Here is a 26,834-nt window from a genome sequence, read left to right as displayed (position 1 = left end):
AAATGAATGGGAAGGCTCTGAGATGAAGCTTTGTGTCATGAAATACAGTCATCATTCACCCAGACCTGAAAGACACCAAGTGAGGCTTTTTTCAAATTTACTCACGGTCTGAGAGGCATATATCAAACTCCCCAGCAGGAGGGTTTTTTGTTGTCTTTCATTTCTGGCCATGTTTGGAAACAAATGGCAAAAACATCTTTATGGGCAAATATGCCCTTTTCCTTGACAGAAAGTGACATTGGCTTGATACAGTGGTGTCACCTGAAAAAGATTTTACTTCTGGTGACTTCGGCGTTGATCATAGTAATTCCAGAGATGGTATCAAAATGATGAAAGAATAAAATTTGATACACTTTGTATAATACCCTTTGACTAAAAAAAAAAAAAATTCAATTGGTGACTCTTAACAGAAAACACTAAGGCAACTAATTTAAAGTAGGTAGCTAAACTAAACTATATAAACTAATTACTGCCCATGAGAGATCACCAGGATTTTCTCTCACTGTACTCATCAGTGAGCAGGAACACGAGGGAAGACAACTCATTCCACTTCCTTTTTCTTGGGTGGCTAGAAGTGTAGATCCCTAAATTCAAAGAGAACTAGGTACAAATAAGTCATACAGTCACCAAGAGAGGAGTTTTGAGGCAGAAATTCAGTACCCAGAATAACTGAGATTTCAAAGAAATATACCTGAAAACCTGCTAAATATTATTAGCTGAATACCAAAAAACCCTTAATAACTAGAATGTATTTAGTGAAATTGTTCAAGAGAACAAGCAAACAAAAATAAAGACCTCTGATGATGCAGACAGTAAGGAACTACTCAAATAATCACATTGAAACATCAAGGGCAAAGCTGTTCAGGAAACAGTGGACATTCTTCATTTAAAACATGATATGCATATTAGGTAGCACAGTGCTGAACTACTTACAGTGTCCATTTTGCAAATGAGCCCTTCTTTTCTCCTCAGATTTCATCTTGGCCTTTATGTACCACTGGCATCTTTCAGGAAAAACAAGTGAGGTTTTAAATAAAATACTTGCCATGAATAAAACAGGTGTACATTAAATTTTATTTGCACTTTCATGAAAGCCAAAATCTTTGCATTTGGAATATATATATATATATATATTTACTTATGAATCTAAAGAGGGAAATATGCACGATGAACTACAAACAGATTATATACAAAGAAAAACAGATCACGGTTGAATGACTAGCATGACAAGGACTACCTGAGTTTGTTTGATGCAATACTTTATTTTCAAGTTTGACTCCTCCAAAGAATTCTGATACTTCAAAAAATTATTACTTTCCTGCATTCCTGTTTGCATACACAGGCCTGTAGTAATTAAACCTTATCCCCTTAACTTTTGTATACCGTGGGTAAAAAAACCCTCTCATTTTCTTCATAATAGAATAATAATGACTTCACCATGTTTCATGAAAAAAGAAAATATTTTTTCACATCAGGACCCCTTTTTTGTCTTTTGTTGAGTGGCTCTGTGCAGTCTGAGCTTCTGAACACTGCCTACCTGCAGGACTGATAATGCTCATTTAGAGGGTCACATGGCAGGAACAACTGTTTCAGTTAAGAAAAAACCAAAATATTTGCTCTTGGTCTTAAAGCTCTTTCTCACTCAATGAACAGCCTAAAAATTACTATTTAGAGGGAAATCTTTTGGTTTAAGAGATGGCAAAGGGCTGTAGAGGCACTGATGGCAGTGGAGAACAGCAGTGCCTGTGGACATGTGCTGTAGAGTACAGACATGCAGCTCCTAGACCAGCTTGAAAAAAAATTCCTGTCCTCTGTGTGAACATTAACAGAATTATAAAACTAAATAAAAATAACTACAGTCAGTATATCCATTCTTACAGTGGAGAGATATGAGGAAAAGGTGAACACACCCACTTCAGTGGTTTGTTCAAACTGCTGAAACACAGTAGGAAAGTCACAAATTCATTCACTGCTACACAGGTAATGATGAGCAAATGAAGGGCAAAAACTCCTGAAGCTGATGTACCCTTGTGGAGAGAAAGCAAACCAGTGGATTCTCAGATTCTGTGGAAACCTTGAGATTGAACACCAGTTGCTGGGACTCACTAAGGATGCCAGTGCCATTTTTAGGATAACTGAACAACTGGTCTCTAGGGTGCCACCTGCCAAGATCCCTAAACAAAAGTTCTTACACTCCCAAGTGTTTACCCAAGGGAACAGTCAAAGAAACAAGACTTTAACCTCACCCAACCCTCCTAAACAGCCATGGGCCCCCAAAGTTTGACTACAGAAACCAGTGATTAATCACCAGCAGAGGAGTCTCCACATTCTCTGCTCAGGTTGGCTACAGAACAATTGGACCTAAGACTAAATCAGACTGAACTTTACCATTCAATTTCCTGGAACTGAGCCGAGACCCCACTCCTGTGTCTTGAAGTCTCTGTTGCTTTCATATTCCTATCTGCAATTGACAGCCATGCTTCCTGCTTGCTCCTGGTGGATAATCACTCAGCAAAGCGCCGAGGCAGGTGCTCATTTAACCCGGCCTCTCCACTCTGAATAGGCTCATCAGCAGCCCCGAGACTCGACAGCTCATCGAATTGTTAATTCTGAACAGTGAAGCAGAGCACATCTGTAGGGTACCAGTCCCATTTTTCATGCTGAAATTTGCCTCCAGTCCTAGAGTAAATTGAGTATTTATTCAAAATTTTCTTGCTCTGTCTTCTGTGGAACATGCTCTTATCACTGCATTTAAGCAGCACTTCAAAATGGATTCGTATCTTACATAATTGAAACGGTCCCATTGAGGAAGGCAGTAGAAAGCTAAGAGAATCTCTGATATCCTTAACGTTAGAAAACAGGAGGAAGAAACACAGGAAAAAAAAAATTTCCTTTTTTTTTTTTTTTTTTATTCCTGAGTTTAGTGATTTTTTTCTACAGGAAGTGTTTGAGTTATGTTTCAGGATTTCACTTAAGGATTCCACACAGTAATTTTCTCTGGAAATTTGTCTAAAAAATTCCTCTCTCTTCTAAAAGACCCTACTGTTTGTCACCTTCTGTAGTAATTGTAGGAATATTTACTTAGCCTCTACGATTATCTAAGGCCACAATATGTTCCAAGGTTAACTGCTGTCATAACCTTTACCAGAATGTTAGATTTAACTGGTTTTATTATTTAGCAGAGAGAGCATTAACTCATATAATGGCAGCTACTGCAGTGCCATATTTAGTTGCTGGGGTACTGCAAATAAAACCTCAGGCCTACACTGATATAACTTCACTTTCCTTTCAAATCAGAGGTAATGCTGTATCAACAAAACAAATGTGTAATTACAAATCTAAAAGTGCAGCACCCTTTATTGATAACAGTGAGGACCATTTTCACATTCAGAAGAGTGAGTGTCACATCTTTTCTCTGGGCGTAAACAGGATCCAAACCACAGCAGGAGCAGTGCAGAATCCCACCCCAGCTCTGGATTTTTTCTGTCCTTGAACCAGGTAAGAAGGAAACTCATGGACAATCCTATCCACATGGAGGCTCTTCCAGCATCTGTTTTTTGTGTCTGAGGAGGGAGAGGGGGAAAGGGTAGAGAGGGCCCAGAGCCCACACAACCCCTGCTACAGATCCTGCTGCAGGAGCTCTGAGCTAATTCCTCTGCTTGAAGGCCCTTATCCATACAGAGCAACAGTCTGGGTTCAGGTTTCCTTGATCCATGGCACTGTGGTGCCACTGATGTCTCACAGAGCACATGGGGACACAATGGGTCCTTTTAAATGTTGCTTTGCTTCCTGGTGGTGAAAGGAGGTGAAGTCTGGAAATCATCCAGGAAACACCTGAGGCTCAGAGAGAAAGGAAACAAGGCACCCTGGAAGGAGCTGGGCCTGTGGGAATCTGAGCTTCAGCCAGGACTGAGGGTCCAACCTACACGTCTTTTTTAGCATGTCCAGTTAGAATTTGTGAGTTCCCTTAAAACCTTCAGTGTGCAACGCAGCACCTGCCAAAGCAAACTCAGCACCATCACTCAAAACAAAATACTTTCTCATCTAATTTGCACAATGTCATTACTTGATCCTGATCAACACAGAAGAAAGGTGGACAAACAGCACTGCACTAAAAGAATTTCAAGAACAAGAATGACACTGGTTATAAAAAAACCCTACATTGTCCAGACTGGTAAAATTCCCCTGCCAATGCAACAGCAGTGCTGCAACACTGGGATACCTTCAATTAAAAAAAAAAAAAAAAAGTCAAAAAGCTATAAAATAGAACCTTTAGTAAGGTGTTTTCTGTTCACCAGTGATATCACAGGCAGTAGAACCATTTTGGTGTTTCAGAGTATAGTTCTCCTTAGTTTACTTTTGTTACATAATTCCTGCATTCCATCTTAAGAGATGCAGAAATGTGCATAGAAAAAAAAATATATAAGATAAAAAAAATAGAAAAAAAAATATATATAATTGTGTGTGGCTTTTCCTACAAGTTGAATACAGTGGAAGTAATAAAAAGGGTCCATTCAAGTGCCTTTAGCAAGGTACAATGCCAACCCCAAGACATCAAAAATCCCACAGTTCCACCCTCTAAAGCTTTGCAGTTGACAGTTATGAGATCTTGTAAAATACACTGTGGGGATCTTTTTTCTTCTTTTTTTCCTTGTAATGTCAGAGCCTTGAGGGTGCAGCAGGTATATTGTATTTTTAAATTATCATTCTGTAGGCAAGAGCTCCATAAACTTATTTTTTAAATATCCAAACTATTTCCTGATTTCACATAATTTCTTATCTCCCCAAACTGTGTCTTTATGAAAAACAACACTCACAAGAGAACTGTAGAAACAGTGCTGAACAAAGAGGATATTCCACTGCGTCTAACCCTAATTTTAGCACTGAAAATGTGGTTTAATGACTTAAATATTATTCTTAAATTCTTAACTTTAGGTGAGACTATATGAGAACAGTGTTTTAATTACCTGCCAGTGATGAGGAAGAACAAAGTGAGGATGACCAGGAGAGTGAATCCACCAACAGCAGCAGTGGCAATTACAAGAATCTGTCCCTGCTCTGCAGCCATATCAGAAGCTGAAAGAGAAGCACAGAGAAAAGAGGTTGATGCTCCATCCATCACCCAGGGATTGTGCAGAATGGCTGAAATCATTTCAATGGTCAAATGTTGCCATTTGTTTGTAATGGTTTCCTTGGTGCTTAGCAAGGACGTCAGACACAAATGTGTCTGCGAAGTGACAATAAGCCATGTCCCAACTAGGATGGAGGGGAGATGTTTGCAGGTTTATACAGCCAGGATTTGTCACTATCAAACACTTGCAATTTACTAAAGTTTGAATATGACAGGATTGTGGACACAAACCTGTATTTTCTTCCTTAGCTTTATTTATCTTAAACCTGCATCTAATTCAGAAGTTCTCTCCATCCCCCTGTCCCAGTGAAGTCAGCAGCAGTGCTGGGTATGTGAGAAATAATAAACTGGATTCAGGAGGAGGCAAAGCAAAAACCCACACCTAATGTGCAGCTTCACACACTCTTCAGCATGTCTGGTGTTCAGTTCTATTGTCACAAAATACACACAGTTCACCATAATATGTCTTAGGCCTCTTGTTTTTCTCTCTGCTTTTTGTAGGATGTTTGGGAGTTAAAAAAGATCACCTGAAATTATACAGTTGCTGGACACTTCCTCTTTTTGTTACTTTATTGTGCATTAATACGAAATCTTTACATTGACAGTTTACCTACTTATGGTCCAGGTGGTCCTCACTGTCCAAAGACTACATGAGCAGAAAAAGAATTAGGCTCATTTTTTTCTCTGTCTCCTGTCTTGGGACTCTGAAGTTTTATTTGTTAAACTCTGCTACACTTGAACATTTACACCACATGACATTTACCCAATTCTTACTTTCTATTTCCATGGGAAATAAAACATTGTTTTGAAAGGAGAATAAATAATTCTATTCAATTACTTCTGAAAAGAGGAGTAAATGCAGAAAAGAATATAATTTTTACATCAGGGAAGCAACTTTGATTTGGTGAACTTGCAAATTGTTCAATAAGCAAAATCTTCAGCTTTTTTCAGGCACCAGGCGATTAAAGCTTAGGGAAATCACCTAGGCTGCTGTCTAGAAAGCTGAGCAAGCTATGTTCCCTCACTTTGCAGCTGATGAAGCTCAATGCAATGCACACATTGCTATCCAAAGCCTCATAAAATGCTGTTTCCAAGAAAAGCATTTGGCTTCTGAATAATATTTGTGTGTGGCTCAAAAACTCGTGGTGTAAACTGGCTTTGTAGGAGCAGCAAAGCAAATAAAAACAATAGTAGCTTATGTCAGATTTTCAGCAAAAACACCTTGTTAAATTTCTGCCATTAGGTTTCTGTCCATATAATTTTATGGAAGCATGCAGAGGCAGTAAATTACAAGGCATTCAGTACCTGTGGTCAGACAAGTTAAATATACACATCTTCCAATAAATGATGGAGCAAATATTGACTGAACAGTTAAATGACATGTAGTGATGTTACAGGAGTGGATTCCAGGTCTGTGGTGTCTTCCACAGGCTCTGGTTTATTTGGAAAAATACAACATAACAAATATCATGCCACACAAGTAACAATGCAAATAATAAGAAGCTCTCCAAAGCAAATGCTGAATACCATTTTTCAGACTATTGAGAACTGTGTTAAATGTGGCAAAGATTGTTGCAGTCAGGCATGGCTTGAATTGCACACAGAGAAGGGTTCAGAGGAGTCTTGCCCATCTCTGCAGTGGAAATGAGAGGACAAACTGCACCTCTCCTTTTAATAGGAAAAAGATTATGCAAAATTAGTGAATTCAGCAGGAGGAAAGAAAAACACAAGCTCAAAATTAACAGAAAAATTAATTCGTCAAAAGAAAAATTAACTGTGATTTTTTTCAACAGTCATTCACTGCCAAGAGAACAACCCAGGAACTTTCATGGTGCAAATGTAGGGACTGACTCCATGGTCCAAAGAAGCACCTGCAGCTATGGAGATGAAGATGTCCTGATCATTTCTGCCGGATGGAGCTGCTATTTTTTGGTGTTCTAGCTAAAACAGAAACCAATCTAGTAATTTAATAACATATATTTTCTATCAGGAACCAAAGTCACATAAATGAAAGGGAGAAATTCCAGACAGATTTAAGTTCTTTCTGCCTGCAAACAGTATGATTTTTAGCTGAAAAAGTGATAATACTGTTCCTCTTGTTTGTATTTTACTGTGTTGGCAGAGGTGCCAGATTCAAATACATTAGGGTTTTGTTTTTCATGTAGTTAAATCACTACAAGGAGCTTTCAAGCCTGAAACTTCCAGATGACCTTAATTTACTTGCCAGATAAAAATGTCACATGACAGACAAGTATAATTGGAAAATGTGGATTTGTTAAAAACTGACAGAGAGGCAGGTAAGGCAAAATGATGGAAATACTTATTTTTGCTTGAATTGATCCCTCAATAAAATCATTAAAGGCACAGTGCAATGAACAACACATATATAAGCACACAAGTATGCACATACACAGATTTATCACATGCAGGTAAAAAGTTCCACAAAAAACTATTTAGCCAGTGAGAAGACAGTAATCAGGGACCCTCCATACCTAGAATTTTTACAGCATTTTGCCATTCTATATTAAATTCTATGTGTCTGTCAACCTCTCTGCTCTTTTCTCATTTCTCCAGCTTTCTCTTAAAGTAAAGTTCAAGTTGTAAATACTAAGAGCTTTAACTGTTTCTGTTGTGCATGTTCTTGAATATTTTTGTTACTTCCTGGTTTTCCTTCCTTATGTTTCCTGTGCATATGGATATGTAACCCTGTGTTTCTCCTCAGAACTTCTTGATTATGTAAGACAGAAAAACTCAGTTTAAAAAACAACTATGACAGTTTGCAAAGTCAAGCAAGTTCCTGCAACCTCATTTCATCTCTTTGTGTGTACATATGAGAGTGCTGCATTTAATCACAGAAGTACACAGCATTTTTTTCCAGAATCTCATTTGTTGGACAACATGGCCAGCATTCCTATAGCTAAAATCAATATTTTGTTGTCTCTACACTGTCTAGGGCACCTCAACTTTATGATAAACCACGAGCAGAGCTAAGGGAGCTTAGCACTTCTCTAACTGGGCTGACTGTTTAGCCTGGTACTATGTCTCATTCTCTCTACCTGTCTGCTCTGTAAGTTCATTGGGGCAGCAAACAAAAAATGAGAAGCTAAAACAAGGAAAAGGGAGAATTTATGACTTATCCCAGATGTTTCAGCAGTGTAATGTTTGGGTGGCAAAGCTCTTCAACCGCATTTTAACTGCAACTGATGCGGTTAGTCAAAGCTATGACTTGATTTTAGAACTGCAGCATGGATCATACACGCATCCAGGAGCTTATTACCCAGATAAACTCCTCGCTGCCATTGCTCTTCATGCTTAACTCATGTTATAGGCCTGAAATGATATTTAAAGTTTCTGGTTGCATCGTTCCAGCTTCCTTGCTTAACACCATGCCCAGAAATCCCTTCTGCATCCAGCCTGGTGTCAGTTCTGCCCCTACAATCCACTCTTTACACCCATGTCCAGACTCAGCTTCTCTCTGGGTTCTTCACCCAAATGCATGGAGGAGGAGCTGCACTTTCCCTCCTCTCTGGGCTGAAGGGAAATATCCTCAGGCTTCATTTCCTCACTGGGCAGACTGGAAGAAATGGTGCAGATGTTTTAGTCACAGTGCAAAAGGCTGAAAGACAGAGAGAATCTTTCAGCTCTGCTATTTCTTTTTCTTTGAAGAAATCTCTCCAAAACATTTTACAAGTTTCTGTATTTGGTGTAAAAGAGCTGGAAGCCCTAATGACAGCTCACTTCTGTCTCTCAGCTCCATCCTTTCATTACTTCAATTTGACATCTATCAGGCAGCAGACCCTCCAGCAGACTGAAAGATCAAAAAGTGCCAGAAAGACAGCTAGACTGATAACAGTGAGTAGCTGTAAGACAGATAAGTGTGGACAGTGAGCACTGGAGCTCTAATAGACAGAACAGGCTGTCAGGTGGATTTACAAGGCATTGTAAACAACAGTGCTTAAAAACAATAGGTAAGAAAAACACAAAGTCTCATTAGGACAACCTTTATGTTTTCACAAATGAAAATGTAGTTCCTTTGCAGTTCTGTGATGCAGTGAGCTGATGGGCTCCAATCCAAGGGGAAATGAGAAGGCAAAGGAAAGGTGATCTTAAAAAGGACTTTTAGAATGAAAAAACAGTGCTTTCACTAGCATACAAATCTAAAACTTTTTGGTGTCTATTCACTTGAAAAGCTTTCTTCCAAATGTTTCCCTTAACATTCACTTCCGGGCCAGTGGACAAATGGAAAGCTTGTGCAAGCAGTTCGAGATCTGAACAAGGACATTGCTCTTGTTTAGGAAATGCAGAGGAAAAGTGAAGTCTCTGGGTTTTCTGGACACATACAGTAGTGCAATCAGATAGATCAAAATCAAATGTGAAGACCAAATGGCTGCAAATATTAAACACAGTAAGGAAAGAGACTAAAGACTAAAATGAGACATTCTTTGGCGTCCATTGCTGACTAATATTGAATGAACAGTAGGACGAGGCAGAGGTGGGGAGAGATCCAGCAATGCAGTTTCTAAATATATGTGTCATCTGATTTGTTTGTTTCAACAAATAATTCAATTAACTATTTTCAAAACAAAAAACATTGTAAAAAAACCCCAAAACCAACTCAATTTTGAATTGGTAATTCAGTTTATTTCTAAAAATCCTAGGGATGGCTTCTCTGTCATGGCAGCCTTGCTGCATGATTTGAGGATGAAAAGTTAAAGGTAGATTTTTTGGATGTGGGAAGAGGGAGAAGAAAGTGAAAATTCAGCAGAATTTTCTGGCAATAGACAAAAATCACCATCTGAGACTATGGTAAAGAAATTAAACTTATTGATTCATCAAGATCAGGGCTTCAGCAAATTATTTTTTCACAGTCTTCAACTTTATGAAACACCTAATCAGGCATTCCATTAGTACTTCTGAAATGTTTAAGTTTTTAGTGTTAATAATTTAAAGTATACAAAGTCTGCATTGCTTTTGGATTAAATATCATCATGTGGCCACATTTATGGCTCTGTTCAGCCCAAGCACAAGTCCACACTGCATAAATGCTACTTTGTCCCTTAGGCCCCTTCCAGAACACTTCACTTTCGGATTATTTTTTTCTAATGATGGGAAGGCTGACAAGGAAAATATCCTTGGTTTTAGAACAAGCCCTGCTTTGGCATGAAAACTGCCTAAAGCTGTAAATTGTTCAATATTTTACAAATTCCTCTGGACAGAAGGGCCTCTAAGGTAACGTTGTAAAAAACCCACGACTCTAGGAAAAAAAAAAAAGCTTTGAATCATTAATTAAAAAACAAAACAAAACACCCCCCAACAAAACCAACCAAACAGAAAAAGTCTTCCAAAACCAGCTAGTTAGAAGAGAGGGGAAAAAAACCAGAGAGGGTAACAGTCAGAGATTAAAGAGTATCTGCCCTAGGACAAATGTTTTTTTTATTGTCAGAACACATTTTATTCTCTGTTTAGAAGGACCAGAGTGTTTTTGTGGTGACTCAGATAGCTGGTAATTGTGACAGATAAAAGCAGGAACTACAAGTGAGGTTTATGCTCCAATTTATAGCCCCAGCAGTGGCACCTGTGTGTGTGCTGGAGTGTATGAAAACCTGCCAGCTCTGCTACAAGTGTTTTGCCTGAAAAGTGCTGAAACAGAGACTGAATAAAATGGCAACAAGAAACACAGTGACAAGTGGTGGTTGCTGTGCTTTGGAAAGGTTTCACATTTCCCAGCTGCAGCCTCTGAGCTTTAACAGGGGGAGAAATGCCCGTCAGCATCCATTCATCCCTCCCCACTTCCTTGAAGCGAATTTTTCTAACTATCCTAGGTAACTCCATTTCCTATCACAATGAAAATACAAATTTTACTCTTTTGGATGCTCCACCTGATTGTCTTTGCAGCAGGGAGAAGAGTTCAACAACAGAGCTCCCCAAGCCATGGCTGCCTCAGTCTGTGGGTAAGTGAGGGTGCTTCCCAAAAAACACATCAGCACTGCTAACTAAGTTTTTCCATTGCTGCTGCAGATTTGGTCTTCTCTGTCCCTCATGCACCCCTTTAGCAATCACACCAAAATGTTTTAGTGTTCCAGGTAATGGTGAATCTATTTTATCCTTTATAACTGAAGTGACACAGGTAGTGTTTCACCAGCACAGCAGAGAAGGCAGGACACTGTCCTGCCAAGGGCACTGTATTTCAGGACATTGATATACACATCTCACAGCTGATGAACCACTGATTTTCTATAATTAGTCTATTGAAGAAAAACTCTCATTTTGGATTGCTCGCTTTACTGCTATCTATTCACAAATTCTCAGTATTCAAGCAGGGTAAATGGAATAACCTTGGATGTTTACCTGAAACTGGTCTGGGAATTCTTTTCTTCTGTAACATGTACAATTGGCAGAGAGCTGAAGGACGTTACAAGCTAATGCCAACTGAGGAGGATTTTTATCAAACACATGACTTAAAATATTTTTGGTTATTTTCATGAAAGTGTTGGTTGATAAATTTTCTGACAACACAGACTTTAAAAACATTCTATTCTTCCCAGGCTTCTCATGAAAATGTTAATTTTGAGTTAATTAAAATCTAACTGGAAGTCCACAAAAAGTAATTGCAAAAGTGGAATTTTCACCAAGTAACTTGTTTCTAGTGAGCAGGGATGGAGGGAGCTGCAATAGTCTGCCTTGGCGTAATATTATTTGCTATCTTTCAGAATAATTGAGAAGAATGTATGTTAAAAAAATCAAATTTTCAGCTGAGCTGCACACTGCCAGAATAGTAAGTGATGAAGAGAGATTCCTACAGAGCTGGACTAGGACTGCTTTGTAAGACCGATGCAGACCAGCAAGGGCCAATTAACATTTATGGGTACTAATAAAATTAAGCAGCCCAAATCTCAACACAACTCTCCCAAATCTCTCTGTGTAAATGTAAACCAGTATCTGGAAATACTGACATAACCATTGCCATACTCTATTTATTCAGCTGTGTGAAACAACGCGCTAATTTAGACAGCAAGTGCTTAGACTTAGAAGTAAAAGAAATCAGAATTACTGGGAGGTAAACGGTGTTAAGGTCTGTTTATGGCATCATAAATGGATTTATTTTTCCAGTTTATTTCAGTATCAGGTTCAGCTCTGATGTTATACTTAGAAAACGATGTCAAAATTAAGCTCACCGTGCAGCCCAAGGGCCACTTGCATCAGTGGACTGAAAAAGAGAAATGGGGCTAGGATGGAGATTCCCTCAGTACCAATGAGGGAAATGTCACTGGAACCAGAGTCTTCCTCATTTAGATGGACAAGTGACATTTTCACAGTGTGAAACCTCACAGAGATTTAAATACTATTTTCTTTTTATATGAATTAAGCCTCGTATTTTTTGCACCAAAAGAGACAGACAAGATCTACTGAAATTCTTGAAAGCACCCAAGTGCTCAACTCCTATTCAAACCAACTGGCTTAAGTACCCAGAAAATTTTAAAAAGTCCAATTAGGCATTAAGCACTTGGAAATCTATCCCTGATTGATTTTTGAAACAGAAGTTAAGAAGCAATGAAAATGGAACACAAATCCCTGGGTACTCTTGGAAGCACTTAGATAGTTTTGAGTCTGTGCATTAGCTTAAACAACTTGAATTCTAAAACACTAATGAAAAACATGGTAAACATAATTGGCTAATTAAAGTAATTTAATTAATGAGTGTTTTAATGTTGTATCTACTGCACTAATTTTCTCTCAAATACATGTAAATACTTTTTTTATGTTTCTTTGAACACGGAGGGCAACACATGACTTAAATATAAAATCGTTGAGAGCATGAACATCACACATGAAGCCTTTTTGCATATTTTGTAGGAATAGGAGGGCTTCCTGCTTCTTACTGCCAAATTTTGTAGGTTTATTGGTTGATGGAAATGCATATAAAAGTTTTCAGTTTTTTATCTGTGGAATCTGGGAGCACTGACAACTACAGAGCGAAAAGTCCATCACTGGGAGCGTGCAGAAAGCTGCTGGATTTAGGTGAAGCTTAAGCTCAGTTAGGGGCATTTCTAGATGTCAAGAGGCAGAACTTCTATAAGGAAAGAAAGGATCACAGAATCCTAGAGTATCTCAGGTTGGAAGGGACCCATAAGGAAATTTTATGGGAGAGAACACTCCTTCAGCTGCAGCATCGGGCTAACATTTCTACGTGTTGTTGTAAATCCAGAACTGTGAGTCTGAGGCTTGTTTTTTATCACATGGCAGTGGTCATTTTGTGATAAGCAAATGGTATGGGTTCAGCCATTCAAACTCCCAATGTCTCACTGGTTTAGAATTAGATGCTACTTCTATTGTATTTAATTTTTTTTTCCTTCAGTAAAACTTACTTTCATCTCCAGTTTCAAATTCAAACTTCTGGCTATAGCCGCTGTATCCTGCTGCCGTCCTGACTCTGATATGAAATATATACTTGGTGGCTGGCTTGAGACCTGTGATGATAACACTTGGAGCCTTGGACCTTGTGGAGGAATAGCTGAGCTGCTCATGCTCCTGAGGGACAAAAGAGGGAAGAAATGATATCAAGTTGAGTTGAACAAACTTTGCAAAAATGATATAACAGACCTGAAGCTCCATATTCTTCTCATGAATGTAAAATGTGTTTATAAAAGGAGGTGCAGGTATGGGTTTCTGTACTTTGGCTCTGTGCTACAGTCAGAATGTATGATATGGCCTTGACTTTTAGATTTCAGGTTTTTTGTCTTTACCGTTGCATACAGACATGTTTTTGTGACTTGGGTTAGTAACCAACCCAACCGCAGTCAAACCAACATGGAATTAGTACAAGACTACATTCACAGAAGAATGGCAACTAGAATGGCAGGTCATTATTTTGGCTCAATGGACAAACTAGGAGGTCAGTAAACACTACCAAGCTGTAAAATAAAGATGTGGGAGTATTCAAATACCCGCTACTCACTTCTACCCGCAGGTAGTGCCAAAATGCCGGCGCTATCCGTGGGTAGACCTGTGGGTAGAAGAAAATAGGAATTAACTTTTTCTTTAAGGCCTGTCAACTTCGAGCATGGTTCAACAGCTTTGCTGCTGCTGCTGAGCTCAATGTCTGTTTCCAGGTAGCTGTAAGGTAGTCATACATGAAATTCACTTTGAAAGTCCATAAGGAGAAACAGTCTGTGCAGAAGTCCCCTGTTAATCTCCTGGCAGCTGCTGACAGTTCCTGAGTCTCACAGAGATCCCTGAGAATTATGGTCCCTGGGAATTACCATTGCAGACCAGCTGCTCTATTGTGGAGACCAGACACATCAATTTCTGTGCATAAACTGAGTGCTGCTTTTCTAGACAGGTCTTGGATGATGCCTTTAACGTGAGAGGATGACTTGGAATGATGCCTGAGGTGGCCACCTAAACACAGAGACTAGACAAGAATAAGAGAATCAAAGGAGGTATTTATTTGAAGGGCCTTCAAAGGTACACCCTGGGCAGTCAAAAGGCTACACTCAAGATGGACCCTGGGTCACAGGTTCTTCAAACTTTTATAAGTTTGCATATCATTTGCGTATCATTTGTGTATCAGGGTTAACTCTCCAATTATAACCTCAGTTTATGATGTAATTACCCCAAGTTTGCCCCCTCTTCAGAGGCTTTTAGTTTACACATTTGGGGCCCAGTGTCCTTGAAGAGCTAACCTAGAGAGGGTTTGTAATGTCTAACCAGCATGAGAGAACAGCAGCTAACAGGCTACACAAAACTTCAGAGTTACACACTAGGCAGTACAGGATTTGAAAAATACAGAAGTTAAAATCTAAGGCATCAGGAAGAGGAACATTTATTCCCTGTCATTAGTTACTTGACAAGCCAGTAGTCTGTAATATTTTACGTGGTGCCTTAAGGCTAGCTTTACTCCCCTAGAGCAGGATTTGTCTCCAAACTGAGCAGGAAAGTCCTTGGCATGTGCTTAACAGTCCAACTGTGACACCCACAGGGCACCATGTATGTTTAGGATACCATCCAGTGATATTAGAGCAGGTACACATTATTCAAAGGGTGCTTCCAGCCTGTTCAGAAGGAAATCTAGTTCACAGAAGAGACATAATTGGAGAGGAATAGGTTTCAGATAGGTTCTGTTGGACTTTTAACCTCTTCTGAGCAATATGTACGTACTTTTTGTATATAACAAAGAGTTTTATATAAAACATGCTGAGTTAACTTCAGCCATGTGTAACAAATCGCATTAGCACGGGGCAGCAGGTGGATCACTATTCCCCCAGCAGGAATACAAGGAGATGGCTGAGAAAACCAGATTAAAAAACAAACACACAGAAGCAACCTAATGACTCTGTTAAGGGAAGGAACAGGAAGAAGGCAACAATGATCAACATAAAAAATAACTGCATTTAGCTTGCCCTTCAAACAGTGGAAATAATTTGAGAAACTTCAGTAAGAGGAAGTATTTATTTGTTCTACAGTCTGTTACCAAAATTTGAGGCCGTGAGGAGCATGTATTTAAACGGAAATAGTAGGATAAAATGTACATCTAATCTTATGGATAGAGACTATAATTAATATACCATCTAATTACTTTAAATATAAGACTTCTCCCAATTACTTGAAATGTTGTAACTTCACTTTGAACAGGTTAGCGGACTTTAGACATACTTTTTAAGGCATTTCAGAAAATACCTGTTTTCTTCTGACAGAAAGCCTATTTGCTTGAGTGATTTTTTTTTTTTTTTTTTTTGTGGTTAAGCTTAATTCAACTTGAAAAATATCAGGTATGTGAGCAAAAAAAAGTGTAACAAGTTAATAATCAGATTTGTAAGGGAATAGAGAACTTCTACTCATCCAAGGGAGTTTTCATACTTCTTTATGGACGGTTCACAACCATTCAGTGTGTCATGACGAGCTAATTTCTATTTTATGTTAGATGTGCAACTTCCAGGGACTTTAATGTGTAAAGGGGATGTATAACTTACCATGTAACTTGGCAAGGGTTCACACACTCAGAGAACCCAAAACTTTTAATTTAGTAATGAAGTGGCTAATCAGGGTAAATACCTGCCCAAAAGAGACCCAGTCTTTAAACACAAGTTATCAACCAGCTCAAAATCAATCTAAGAATTAGAGAAAAAACCCCAAACCAACAAACACCTGATCCTACAACAAACACTTATCCTTAGACCACACTGAATCATTGGCATGATGTTTGTGATTTTACCTGTTAAATACAACATCAATACAAGACTCTGTTTATCCACTTCAGTCCAGGTAAAGACATGACTTCCAGTGAAGGAAAGATCTTGGAAATCTTCACTGAAGATTATGTAAACAGCAAATGCTTGTTTCATACAGGTATTAGCATGATTCAAAGTTGTAGTGAGTTCTGTGTGCTCTGTCTGTCTTGGCACATATATCTTTACACTCTGGAATGCTCTGGAAATTTTTATCTCGATTCTGTAAGCTAAGGAAGAGACCAGCACCCAAGGGATTTCACTGTACAGTGTCATAGTTGCAAGCCATTTCTCTTCCCCACACTACTGCTTGAAATCAAGTCCTAGCACTTAACAATGTACTGCTTGTTCTGACCTGCTGGAGAGATTGCAGAAAAAAGTGATGGAACTGTAAAAAGAAATAGGGTCCTTCAGAGGAGGACTGAAATGGAAATTTTGTCAAAAAATCAGTGGAGATTCCCCAAGATCCAATGACAAGATTTACTCCCTGAAGCCTGCAGAACAAGGCCACTGGCAGCAAAAATTGGGAATGACTTTTGGAAAAGAGAAAATCTGAGCTATGTCTGTTATATATTCTTACAGTCTAACTACTGCTTGTGTAAAACAGACATTTGGGATACACTGGCCCCATAGCCAGGGGTGTGGACAAGCAGTTAGCAAGTATAATTCACTAACTGTAGTTGGTCAAAGACAATGAGCGTGACAAGGGCTGTGATGGCAACATTTAATCAACAAAATGGGTCCCTCTGGGGCTAACAGAAACCTCTTGATGGGCAGCCATCTCTGCCCGTCCCTTCTGGAAGGTATTCTGGGCACTTCCAGGGGTTGTCTGGCTTGTTGCTTCCTCATCACCTGGCTGGTTGCTTCCTCATCACCTCATCACCCTTCTTCCTGCCCTCCCACCTCCCTTCTTCTTTCTGCAGCCTCTTTTTGAGCCTTCTGCAGGCTCAAGGCTGGCCACTCCTTGTGCCATGATCTTTTCCAGGAAGGCTAAAGGTGGACTCAGAACAAATGCAATTCTAGTCTGTAGACAAGTTGGGGATGCTTCGTCTTATTTTTGCTACAGATAATATGCACTTACTTTTCTAGGGATTCTGGGTTTAAAAAGTGAATTTTAAACTGAAGGACTTAGATGTACTTCCTGGATCTAACTGCATGCTTTTCCCAGATCCTCCTTTCATGTTGTGGCAAACTATAGATAAATATCAACCCACTTACCACGCACCCTATTTTCCATCAAAAGGAAGCATGATTTTGTGTGCTACAAGGATCTGTCTTTTGTGACAGGTCTCTGACCTAGGGCCAGGATCAATGGGAAATGCCAAGGACTACCTTTATTCTGTACTTCTTGATGACTACAGAGGGCTACTACAAAATCTGCAAAGTAAAACAGAAGTTTCACTCATGTGGCTGTACTTCCCATGGCACATAAGAAGTAAAATAATATATAGCCGGCCACTATGTATGGTTCAGTGTTCACAAAAAGAAAAGGGAAAAATGAAATGCTCTGATCCTCTAAATCAGTATCAGAGCAGCATTTGTGATCTTAGGAGGGCCACAGGATTCACAAGAAGCAGTTCTGAGAACACAGGGGCTGAGGGGTTAAACACGAGTTAAAGGAGTCTATCTAATATAACACACTCATATAACTACGAGACACAATCTGATACGAGGAAATTCATAAGTCCTCTTCCATAGCCTACTGCAAATTTATCTTGGTGAAAATCTGTAATTAAAACATAAATATAATCCAAATGCAATGTCATTACACAATGTGATACCAAGTCTATGACTACCTATCCACGTTAAACAGAACTACAATATGAACTTTGAAAATGCTATCTCTGTTTCTAAGGAAATTGTATTTTTCTTATTGTTTGTGTGATTCTTCTTGCAAATGGACTCAGTTCTGATTATGAGGGACGGTGTTCACAAATCCATGACAGTTTGCTCTGTGCATGAACAGGAAAATCTTTCAGAATCAAATTCTTTCCTGCAGCCACCTCTGCCTGACTATCTGAACCTGTATCTACCCTAATTTTATACTTGGCTTTATAGAGAAGGCATTTTTTCATATCTAAAGAAACAGACTGGCTGAGTGGAAGGCACAATGGTGCTAATGGTCTAAGACTAGACAACCTAATTTAATGGAGTAGCAGCATCAGAGGATAAATATTAATGAAATTTCTGTGTTTGCAGTGCAGCAGAATAGCATTCAATATCCAGATGTTCTATTATTGTGATGATTATTACCAGTTTTCTCATATACTTAAAAGAAAGGAAATTCCCCCAATAACATTAACAACTGTAAATAAATAAACTTTAACATGCCACGGCTGTGTGAACAAGTTGCTCTCTAATTTTATCCCCCCCTAAGTACAGAAGAAAACAGCACTGAAATTAAGACTTTGTAGACACATATAAGAAAAAATATTGATAAAGACTAACCAAAATGTGATGGATGACCTTTAATCAGTTTAGACTCCTATGGCAATCAAAGAGTTTACATTCTGATGTTATATGTGAGAAAAAGATTATAGATCTCAAAATCTTTAGTGGAAAAGAAAAATCAATAGAAATTAAGGCTGAAATGCAGAATTTTGCTTATAGTGATGAAATAACCTTTAAAAGATTAACTTTACCAGGAGAGCACTGATAAAATCCCGGCACTTTCAGGCATACAAGATTTGTCACCATTAATATCTGAGTGGCAAAAAGAGACATGGCTCTAATCAAAATAGTATCAGTCCTCAGTTTAGCAATTTTAAAAGATAACCAAATATAATTTTCTATAATTTAGAATATATACTGGGAGCTTTATATTCTTAGTCTAGCTTATTTCGTGAATGACAATGGAGGTATTCAGCTCATTCAGTCTCACGAGTAGCAAAAGTCTTCTTAAACTGACCCTAGGGAAAGGGATTTCCAAACCTTCTTCCAGCTAAAACAGACTTATTGTGTACCCACAGCTAAGTCTGTGTGTGTGTGCAGAAAGAATCCAAAGAGAGTAACTGAATTTACTATCAGCTGCTTGCAAACACATTTTCTAGTTTATATCTATTGTCCTGCAACATGAAAATTCTGTATTAAGCCACATAATCCTGCCTGTGCTTTTCAGAGCACTGTTATTTAAGTGAAAGAAGTACTAATAGAGATTAAATCTATATACCACAGGGACCAGGTCTTTATCTGGTACACTGAAGCACAGTGTCAAAGCTGAATAAGTACCACATTAAAGTAAAGAAGATTTGGAGTTTCATGATTCAGACACTAAAAATGTTTAAATAAAAGCACCAATAATAAAAAAGAAATTTTTATGAGACCGTTTGGTCCCATCTTTCCTCTTTCCTAGGTACATCAGTTTGAGGAACACACACAATGTGACCTACAGAGGAAGCATCATTATTTTAAAGGAATGACCATGATTCTCGAAGACAGCAATTTTTACTGATCATAGCTCTAGTCCACTGTGCAATGAAATCTCCAAATTCTCCCTTTCTTTTCTCATGGGATCAGCTGCACTGGCACTCCACAGTCACCTGAACTTTAATGCTGTGATGCACATTAGGATAACACAGTACTTAATTATTAGGTATAGTCATTAACTGATTAATCAGTTCAAATAGAATCTATTAAAGACAAATAACATCAAACTGTGGAGTTTGTTCTTACTCTCTGTGGTCAATAAAAAGACTCTCCACAGCTCTAATTTATGGAAATTGCCTCTGATTTATACAGCCCATATTCCTCTCACAAGTAATTTCCCCTCGATAATTCTCAAAAAGTATTTTCTTTCTTTGCAATAGAATATTTTCATAACACACCTTCTGAATGCCTGTTGCCTCTAGTTGTAGATACTTTCTCACCTTACGCAGATTGTTGTAGAGAAGGAGTAATTACACCGAAATCAATAAAATTAACTACACCAGTGAAACTCAAGTGTCTGTCTTTGAAAGCTTCTTTATATTCACTAATTTGGTGATGCTGATTTTCTCCTAGAAAACTGTTTTGACCTACAGTACATCAATTAACAGGAATGCTGGCTGTAATACTTGGAAGATTTTAGAGAAAAGATTCATAGGTTCAAAAACATGCTTCTAGCATTATTTACTATCTGATTACAATCTGATCAACAGGATTAATTAAATTTTTATTGTAATGTAGAATGGTAAGAAAAATTACAGTAACAGCACTAAAAGTAAAAGATACCATTCAGAGTCTTAAAAAAAAATGCTCTTCCTAAAACCCTTCTATCTCTGGTTTTCAGCTGAACAAGAAAGAGTAAATTTAGAAGTGATTGCAAAGATCTGAGGATCAATCTGAACAAAGTAGAAAACTGTGGCAGCAAAAAGCAGGGGCCACAGAGAAAATTACCAATGGCTCTAGTGTTTGCTTCAGAGCAGAAACCTGCAGCACTTAAAGGCATCACCCCTTCAGGCTGTAACCCTCTGCCTTCCCTCCTTGGCCTCCCTCATGATTAATCTGAGATGTAACAGTTTGGGGAGCTGAAACACTCAAGTGTCCTTTACCTGTTTGGCCATTCAATATTTTATATTCTGATTGCCTGTCAGTCAGCTCATCACTTTCTCCATATATAAAGTGAGGCTGTCAACATGAAAAGGGGAAGAGCAGATAACCAATCATAAAAAAAAAAAATACAGAAAGGTCAAACCCCAGACAAACTTCATTTTAATTGGATTATATACTTGGAAAGGCAGAAATGAGTTGATGTGAGGTGAACCATGAAAAGCAGAAAATTAAATGAGAGAGATGAGGACAGGGAGACTCTAAAGCAGTGTTAAAATTCTTGCCAGCACAGGGAGGTGAAGGGTGGGCAGAGCAAAAGCTGTGTGGTTCATATGCTGGGTCAAGTGGGACTGCCAGGTGTGAAGGCAGCAGACAGGACACAGCTTATTGTCCTGACAAGGAGATTAAACTGAAATAAAAAAAAGCTGTGCCTTAAGTTGGGGATGGAACAGGGTGCAATCCAGCATATAATAAAGGCAGCTGGAGAACATGGCCTGAGTTGTCAGATGAGCACAGATATTAAATCCCATCTTTCTGGCAGTAATGAGCTACTCTGATAACAGTTGTTCGCTAATTAAAAATATTTACCAGTGAAAACCTCTGCACCAGGATCTCCAGAAGTCTCTCTAACCTCAGCATATGAAAGTGCCAGCCTCTCCAACTGCCTTGATGATTTTTCTTATTTTTTCACTAATTTTGTTTTTTTCTAGTTGGAAAGAAGCAGGAAGCTACTGCAAGCATGAACTAGATTACTAAAGGTAAAATTCAGCTCAAGTAGTATTCAAAATTCACCTTTGGACAGTAATGCACTGTTTCTCCTGGGATACCTAAGGCTAAGGTTTACTTCATAATGATATAATAAAGCTGCTGACAAATACAGTGCAACAGGAAACAGAAGCAATTTGAAACTAAAAATTTGAAGATTGGAAGGCTTCTGTGACTTTCTTTGCTGTGAAACAAGCCAAGAGAACTATGGACATGCAGCCAGTGGGCTGATTCCCAAGTTATTCCTTTGGTGTGTGAAGTTCATATTTCACAATTCTGAAAGAGGTCCTGATGCCACTGCAGACGTGACACTCCACATTGGCAGTGCAGGTTCCTTCTTCCCATGCTCACCTTTAACACTCTTCCACAGTCCAGCAATCTGCAAATTAGTGGCGTTCTGAATTAATCAAATTTGCTTCATTATGTTTTGCAGCTCATGGACTTTTTCCTCCATGAATTTTCTTAATTATTCCTTGAACCTATTTTGCTTGTGGCTTCCAAAACACCCCTAGGCAACAAGCTTAATTACAAACTGTGTTTAAAAAATACTGTGGGGATTTAAAAAAAAAAATCTGCTTCCTGATTATTTTATTGAATATACTTCAGTTTCTTGTCTATAGGAAATAGTGAACAATCATGAATATCAGTGATTTGTTCAGTCAATTTGACAATATCTATGTATATCATAGAAACAGTGCTTCTAGTTACAGATGGGAAGTAGGTCACTGGATAATATTTAAATTGCAAATGCAAGACCCTGGAAGAAAGATAGCAAAAAGGGACAACTCATGTGATGTGAAAAATCTGCAATGCACAAAGTCACAGCCCAAACACCTGAAGGTCTCTAAGTTGCTGAGACATGGGGCAGGCTATCTTCTGACACCCAGCATTACCAGCATGGGTAATACCACAGCTGTACATGACAAAACTCCAAACTATGGTGATCCTATTTCCTACTGAAGTGTGAAGGCAATTTAAATGTAAAGAAGCATCTTGCAAGTGAAGTGGAATTTCAATAGAAGAGCAATCATCCAATTCTTCAGAAGACTTCCACAGTGATGGTGACAGTACAGAGTAGCCAGTGCTCCATTTTGACAGAAAAAAAACACCAAAACCCCCCAAAACCAAATAAAACCCAAAAAAACCCCAACCCCCCCCCCCAAAAAAAAAAAAAAACCAGCAAAGCACAACATATGTTCAAAGCTGTGAAAATCAAGTGATTCTACCAATCTGAAAATGTAGTACAGCACTTAGTTAGCTACACAGAACTTAGCTCTAATGGGGCTAATAACATATTTGCTTAATTCACCTAATTTCAGAATTCCTACAATATTTCACAGGCAGATAGGGCCAGGATTTGGATTAGGGCTCCCTTTCAGTGCTGGATATGTTTGTAACACCTTGCTGGGAAATTTTAACTGCTGTGTGATGTTTGCAGCTCTACAAACACCCTCATAAAAAACACATTCTGTACTAAACCCACATTTTGTACTAAAAACCTCCTGTGGAAACATGCCTTTCCAACTCCTTTCTAAAATTTGTTTCAGCCTTTTAGGATGTTAGGACAGGTAGAGTGACTGGGCTTATTTTAAGATCAGTTTAAGCTTAGTTTGAATCTTCTACATAAATACCTTTTAATATTAGAAGAGGAGACTAATGTAGAATTTTCTCTTTTCATTTGCTACTGGATGTTTCCTGCCTGGCAAATCCAGAAAAGATCCTTATTGATATACAACAGCTTGAAAACAAATTCAGTGGTATAAATAAAGCTAGCACTTTTATTTAAGTAAGCAAAAGCTCTACTTTTATAGATTGAATTGATGCAGATTGCTATTCGGATTGCTATTCTGGAAAAAAATGACTGAAGGCATTAAGATTCATTTCACACCACATGAATGTTATATGGTAACAAGTCTTTCATATGCTAACTGTGAATACAAATCTTTGGGACAAATTCTTTTCTTTTGAAAGAAAACTAGGATTTATAAGTATAGAATAATGTTGACAATATTTAGATAGACTTCAACCATCCAACAAAAATCAATTTTGGAGGAAGAATTTTGGCTCTAAAACACGAAGTCTGACACTAACTAGTGTTTGACTCTAATCACTGCAATACGATTAATAAATCAGAGGCAAGAGGGAACCTGCTGATCTCTATATAGACTATGCATTGTTTTTCATTATGCAAGCCTCTTCAGATATAAACACATAACAGCTATTGAAAAGTCACTGAAATATCACATTTTTTGGCCTATTTTTGAGTACATGCATACACCTTTTCGTGTCTCAGTGCAGGCAAACAGCAAATATATATCTTGTAATGTTAACTCAGAAGGGCTGAATTCACCTCTGGTGTCATGAGTGTACTGCAGAACCTGGCAATACATCAACAATAAATATAGCATATTCCTTAAGTTTATGTTTTCTTCAAACACCTCAGTGAGTTAATGGGGTGTAAAGCAAAAACAGCAATCTTTTTTCCCATTAGTTGAACATGAATTTCAAGGGCAAAGTAAACAATCTAGGAAGTAAATCAAAATGCTGATTTTGCACTTCCAAAACTGACAAAGCAAGTTTTTGCTCAATTTTTTTGGGAAGTGCCCATTTCTGATGTAGCTAACTTCAGCAGAAATATTATTTTTGGAGGTGGTAAAAACAACAACAAAAAGTCTGAAAAAATGTTAAGAAATTTACAGATAGGTGTCAACACCTTTTAAAAAAAGCTGTTCAGTCACTAAAGAACTGCTGTTTCGTTAATATAATATGAATACTTGCAGAATATGCATGAAAACCAGGCAGTTTGTGCAAGGTCATTGCAAATACAAGATACATCAACCTGGTGAAGTTCCAACAGCAACATAAATGTGTTTATGAGCAGCAGGTGAATTCCTACAAAAGACTCTAAAGCTATTAACAGCTCGGTAAGGAGTACACAATAATAGGTTGTTAACTCAGCCATCCCAACAAGCACATCAAGAAAGGGCACTTTGAAACTATTAATGCAAATACATCAAAAAACTCAAAAGAAAAAGAGAGAATTGTAATACTGTGCTTCTTTCAATCAAGAGAATAAAAATTTGTGGGTTAATTCGGGTACAAACCTAACAAAACTACATGGGAGTTATTGAATAAGGTACAATTTCTGTGAATTCAAGTTGGCTAATGAAATTATTAACCTAAATGAAAGGCTCCTCCAATGTTCATTTTGATTCCAATAACCATGTCCCCACACCAAACCCACAGCTTTTGTTTAATAGGTGGTAAAGTGATTATATTAATATTAAATGTGAAAGTCGTGGTTTTAGTGCATTAAAATGGAGTGGCTCTCCCTGAAGGAGCTTCCTCTTTCCCTTTGGGTTTTTCTCCCTTCTCCCAGAATGACTGCTTTGGGGACACTGCTACTTAATAAAAAAGAGGTTGCTATTATTATGCAGTCGTAATTTATATGGCTTCATCTTCATTTAATGTGGAAAAAACCCATTCAAAGTGGAAAACTAATATCCTGTCCTTTTCTGTGGTTAAAGTACAATTGCAATGCAGTGTTAGAAAAAGAGAGAGAAAAGAAAAGGAACTTTCTCTGGTTTTACTCTACAAAATGATGCATGCCTTTGTACCTCCTCAAGTACCTCTTGAATGCATTGAATATTGCAGGAAGAAACTGTAAGTGAAATGATATCTGAACACTCCTTCATTTAGACAAAGATATAAACCCATGTCTCGAGGTACATTTCTTCTTCATTTAATCTCTGAATCCACCTTTATGGCTGCAAATCAACAATTTATGAACAGTAACTCATTTGTGTATTATAAAAAATGCTGTGCTACCTTCAGTTTTTGATATAGTTTGGGCTCACAGATGATTTTTGGGAACTTTAAAGCTAGTTGGTATTTTAAGAGGGTCTAAAGGAAACGTTCTGACTGGTTTTAGGAAAATGGAGAGCTAGAGGTTGTATTTAATTTATAACTAAGGAAATCACTTTCATTTAGATGACCATCTTTTGGAAGGTATGCTCATTATATGTAGGTCATTGCTCACAAAATTCGCCACTGTTTTTTGTAAAAATCTGTCAAACTTTCAAACCCAAAGTTTGACTCCTGAATTTATCTTAAGGTATCTGAGGGAACTCCAACTCTATTATCGTATGCAACTAAAACTTACTGCACCTAAACTCAAAGGTGAACAGGCAGTTAATAATAACTTTGGGACAACATTTTCTATTTTGTTAATTCAGGATTAAACATGTTAAACTCCATACCACATACTTTTGTGCAACTGATACATTATCTCTGAAGAGAAAACATTTCTTTTCTACAGTATATTCATCAAAATCATCTAAATGTCATCCTTAGCTGAAACTTTCTGCTCTATAAATAGCTGTTTCTGATTTTTGGTCCTACCTAAACACATATTTAAGATTAACACTGATTCCAGAGGTTAACAGTATTGCTATTATTCTTGCTGTGTCAGTATACAATTTTGAAAACTATTTTTCCTAATGTTCTAATGCTGTAATGGCTGGGAAAAAAAAAAAAATTCCTTTTAATAGCAACCAATCTCTGACATCAGTGGATTTAGCTTTCTTAGCTTAATTTGAGGTGTGGAACTGGCTGTGTTTGTCGTCTTGTAATAGTTTGCATACCTCCTATGCCTATTCCTATGCCCTTGAAAGCATTTGAAAACCACTTATTCAAAACCATTAATGCACTTTTTCTGCATTTGTGCAGCTCTTCTAGCAGTTACTGGAATGAGCACTGTACATGTAATTTTCCTTGAAGAAAATGGTACTGGCTGCAGGCAAGAACATAAGATCAGCAGAGACTTAAGTACGGGGGTTTTTTTTTAATATCAAATCCACCAGGCTTGCTTAAACAGAATTATACTTCTCACTGAGAATTTTTGGTTCAGCAGGAACAACAGTAATACCTCTATAGGCTACTTTATTATTAAATACAAAAGTTCAGAAGCTATTTCTAAATAATTGACAACAATGATTAGTAGACAAGCCAAACCAGGCATCTAATAGAGGCCTAACTCAGAACTTCTTTGATAAACCCTTTGCTGCATGTAATTGATACTTAGACACCGGATTTCTTTTCCTCCTAATAGTAATTACATGGGTGTCATTAATAATGGCTGCTGCAAGGTCCTTAGGTTTTTTCCTGCAGGCAAAAATTGTATCAGG

The 26,834-nt window shown here is 38.0% G+C and overlaps 1 protein-coding gene across 7 annotated transcripts in view; it reads right to left on the bottom strand.

The window, feature by feature from the left end:
* Positions 1-26,834, bottom strand: part of EPHA6 (EPH receptor A6) — a 392,563-nt gene that overhangs the window by 97,919 nt on the left and 267,810 nt on the right. For 3 of the 7 annotated variants that reach the window (XM_048293614.1, XM_048293611.1, XM_048293613.1), the window contains exons 7-10: positions 14,088-14,135; positions 13,498-13,660; positions 4,968-5,076; positions 934-1,004 (exon numbers count right to left, since the gene is read on the bottom strand). In XM_048293614.1, the coding sequence (XP_048149571.1) occupies positions 934-1,004; positions 4,968-5,076; positions 13,498-13,660; positions 14,088-14,135 (391 nt within the window). Of the gene's footprint in view, positions 1-933; positions 1,005-4,967; positions 5,077-13,497; positions 13,661-14,087; positions 14,136-26,834 lie in introns of those variants that run through there. The other 4 variants (XM_048293612.1, XM_048293617.1, XM_048293615.1 and 1 more) reach the window with 2 other exon arrangements.

This window comes from Corvus hawaiiensis, chromosome 2, assembly GCF_020740725.1.
Source record: "Corvus hawaiiensis isolate bCorHaw1 chromosome 2, bCorHaw1.pri.cur, whole genome shotgun sequence".
NCBI classification, from domain to species: Eukaryota; Metazoa; Chordata; class Aves; order Passeriformes; family Corvidae; genus Corvus; species Corvus hawaiiensis.
This window is presented reverse-complemented; position numbering and strand designations above follow the sequence as displayed.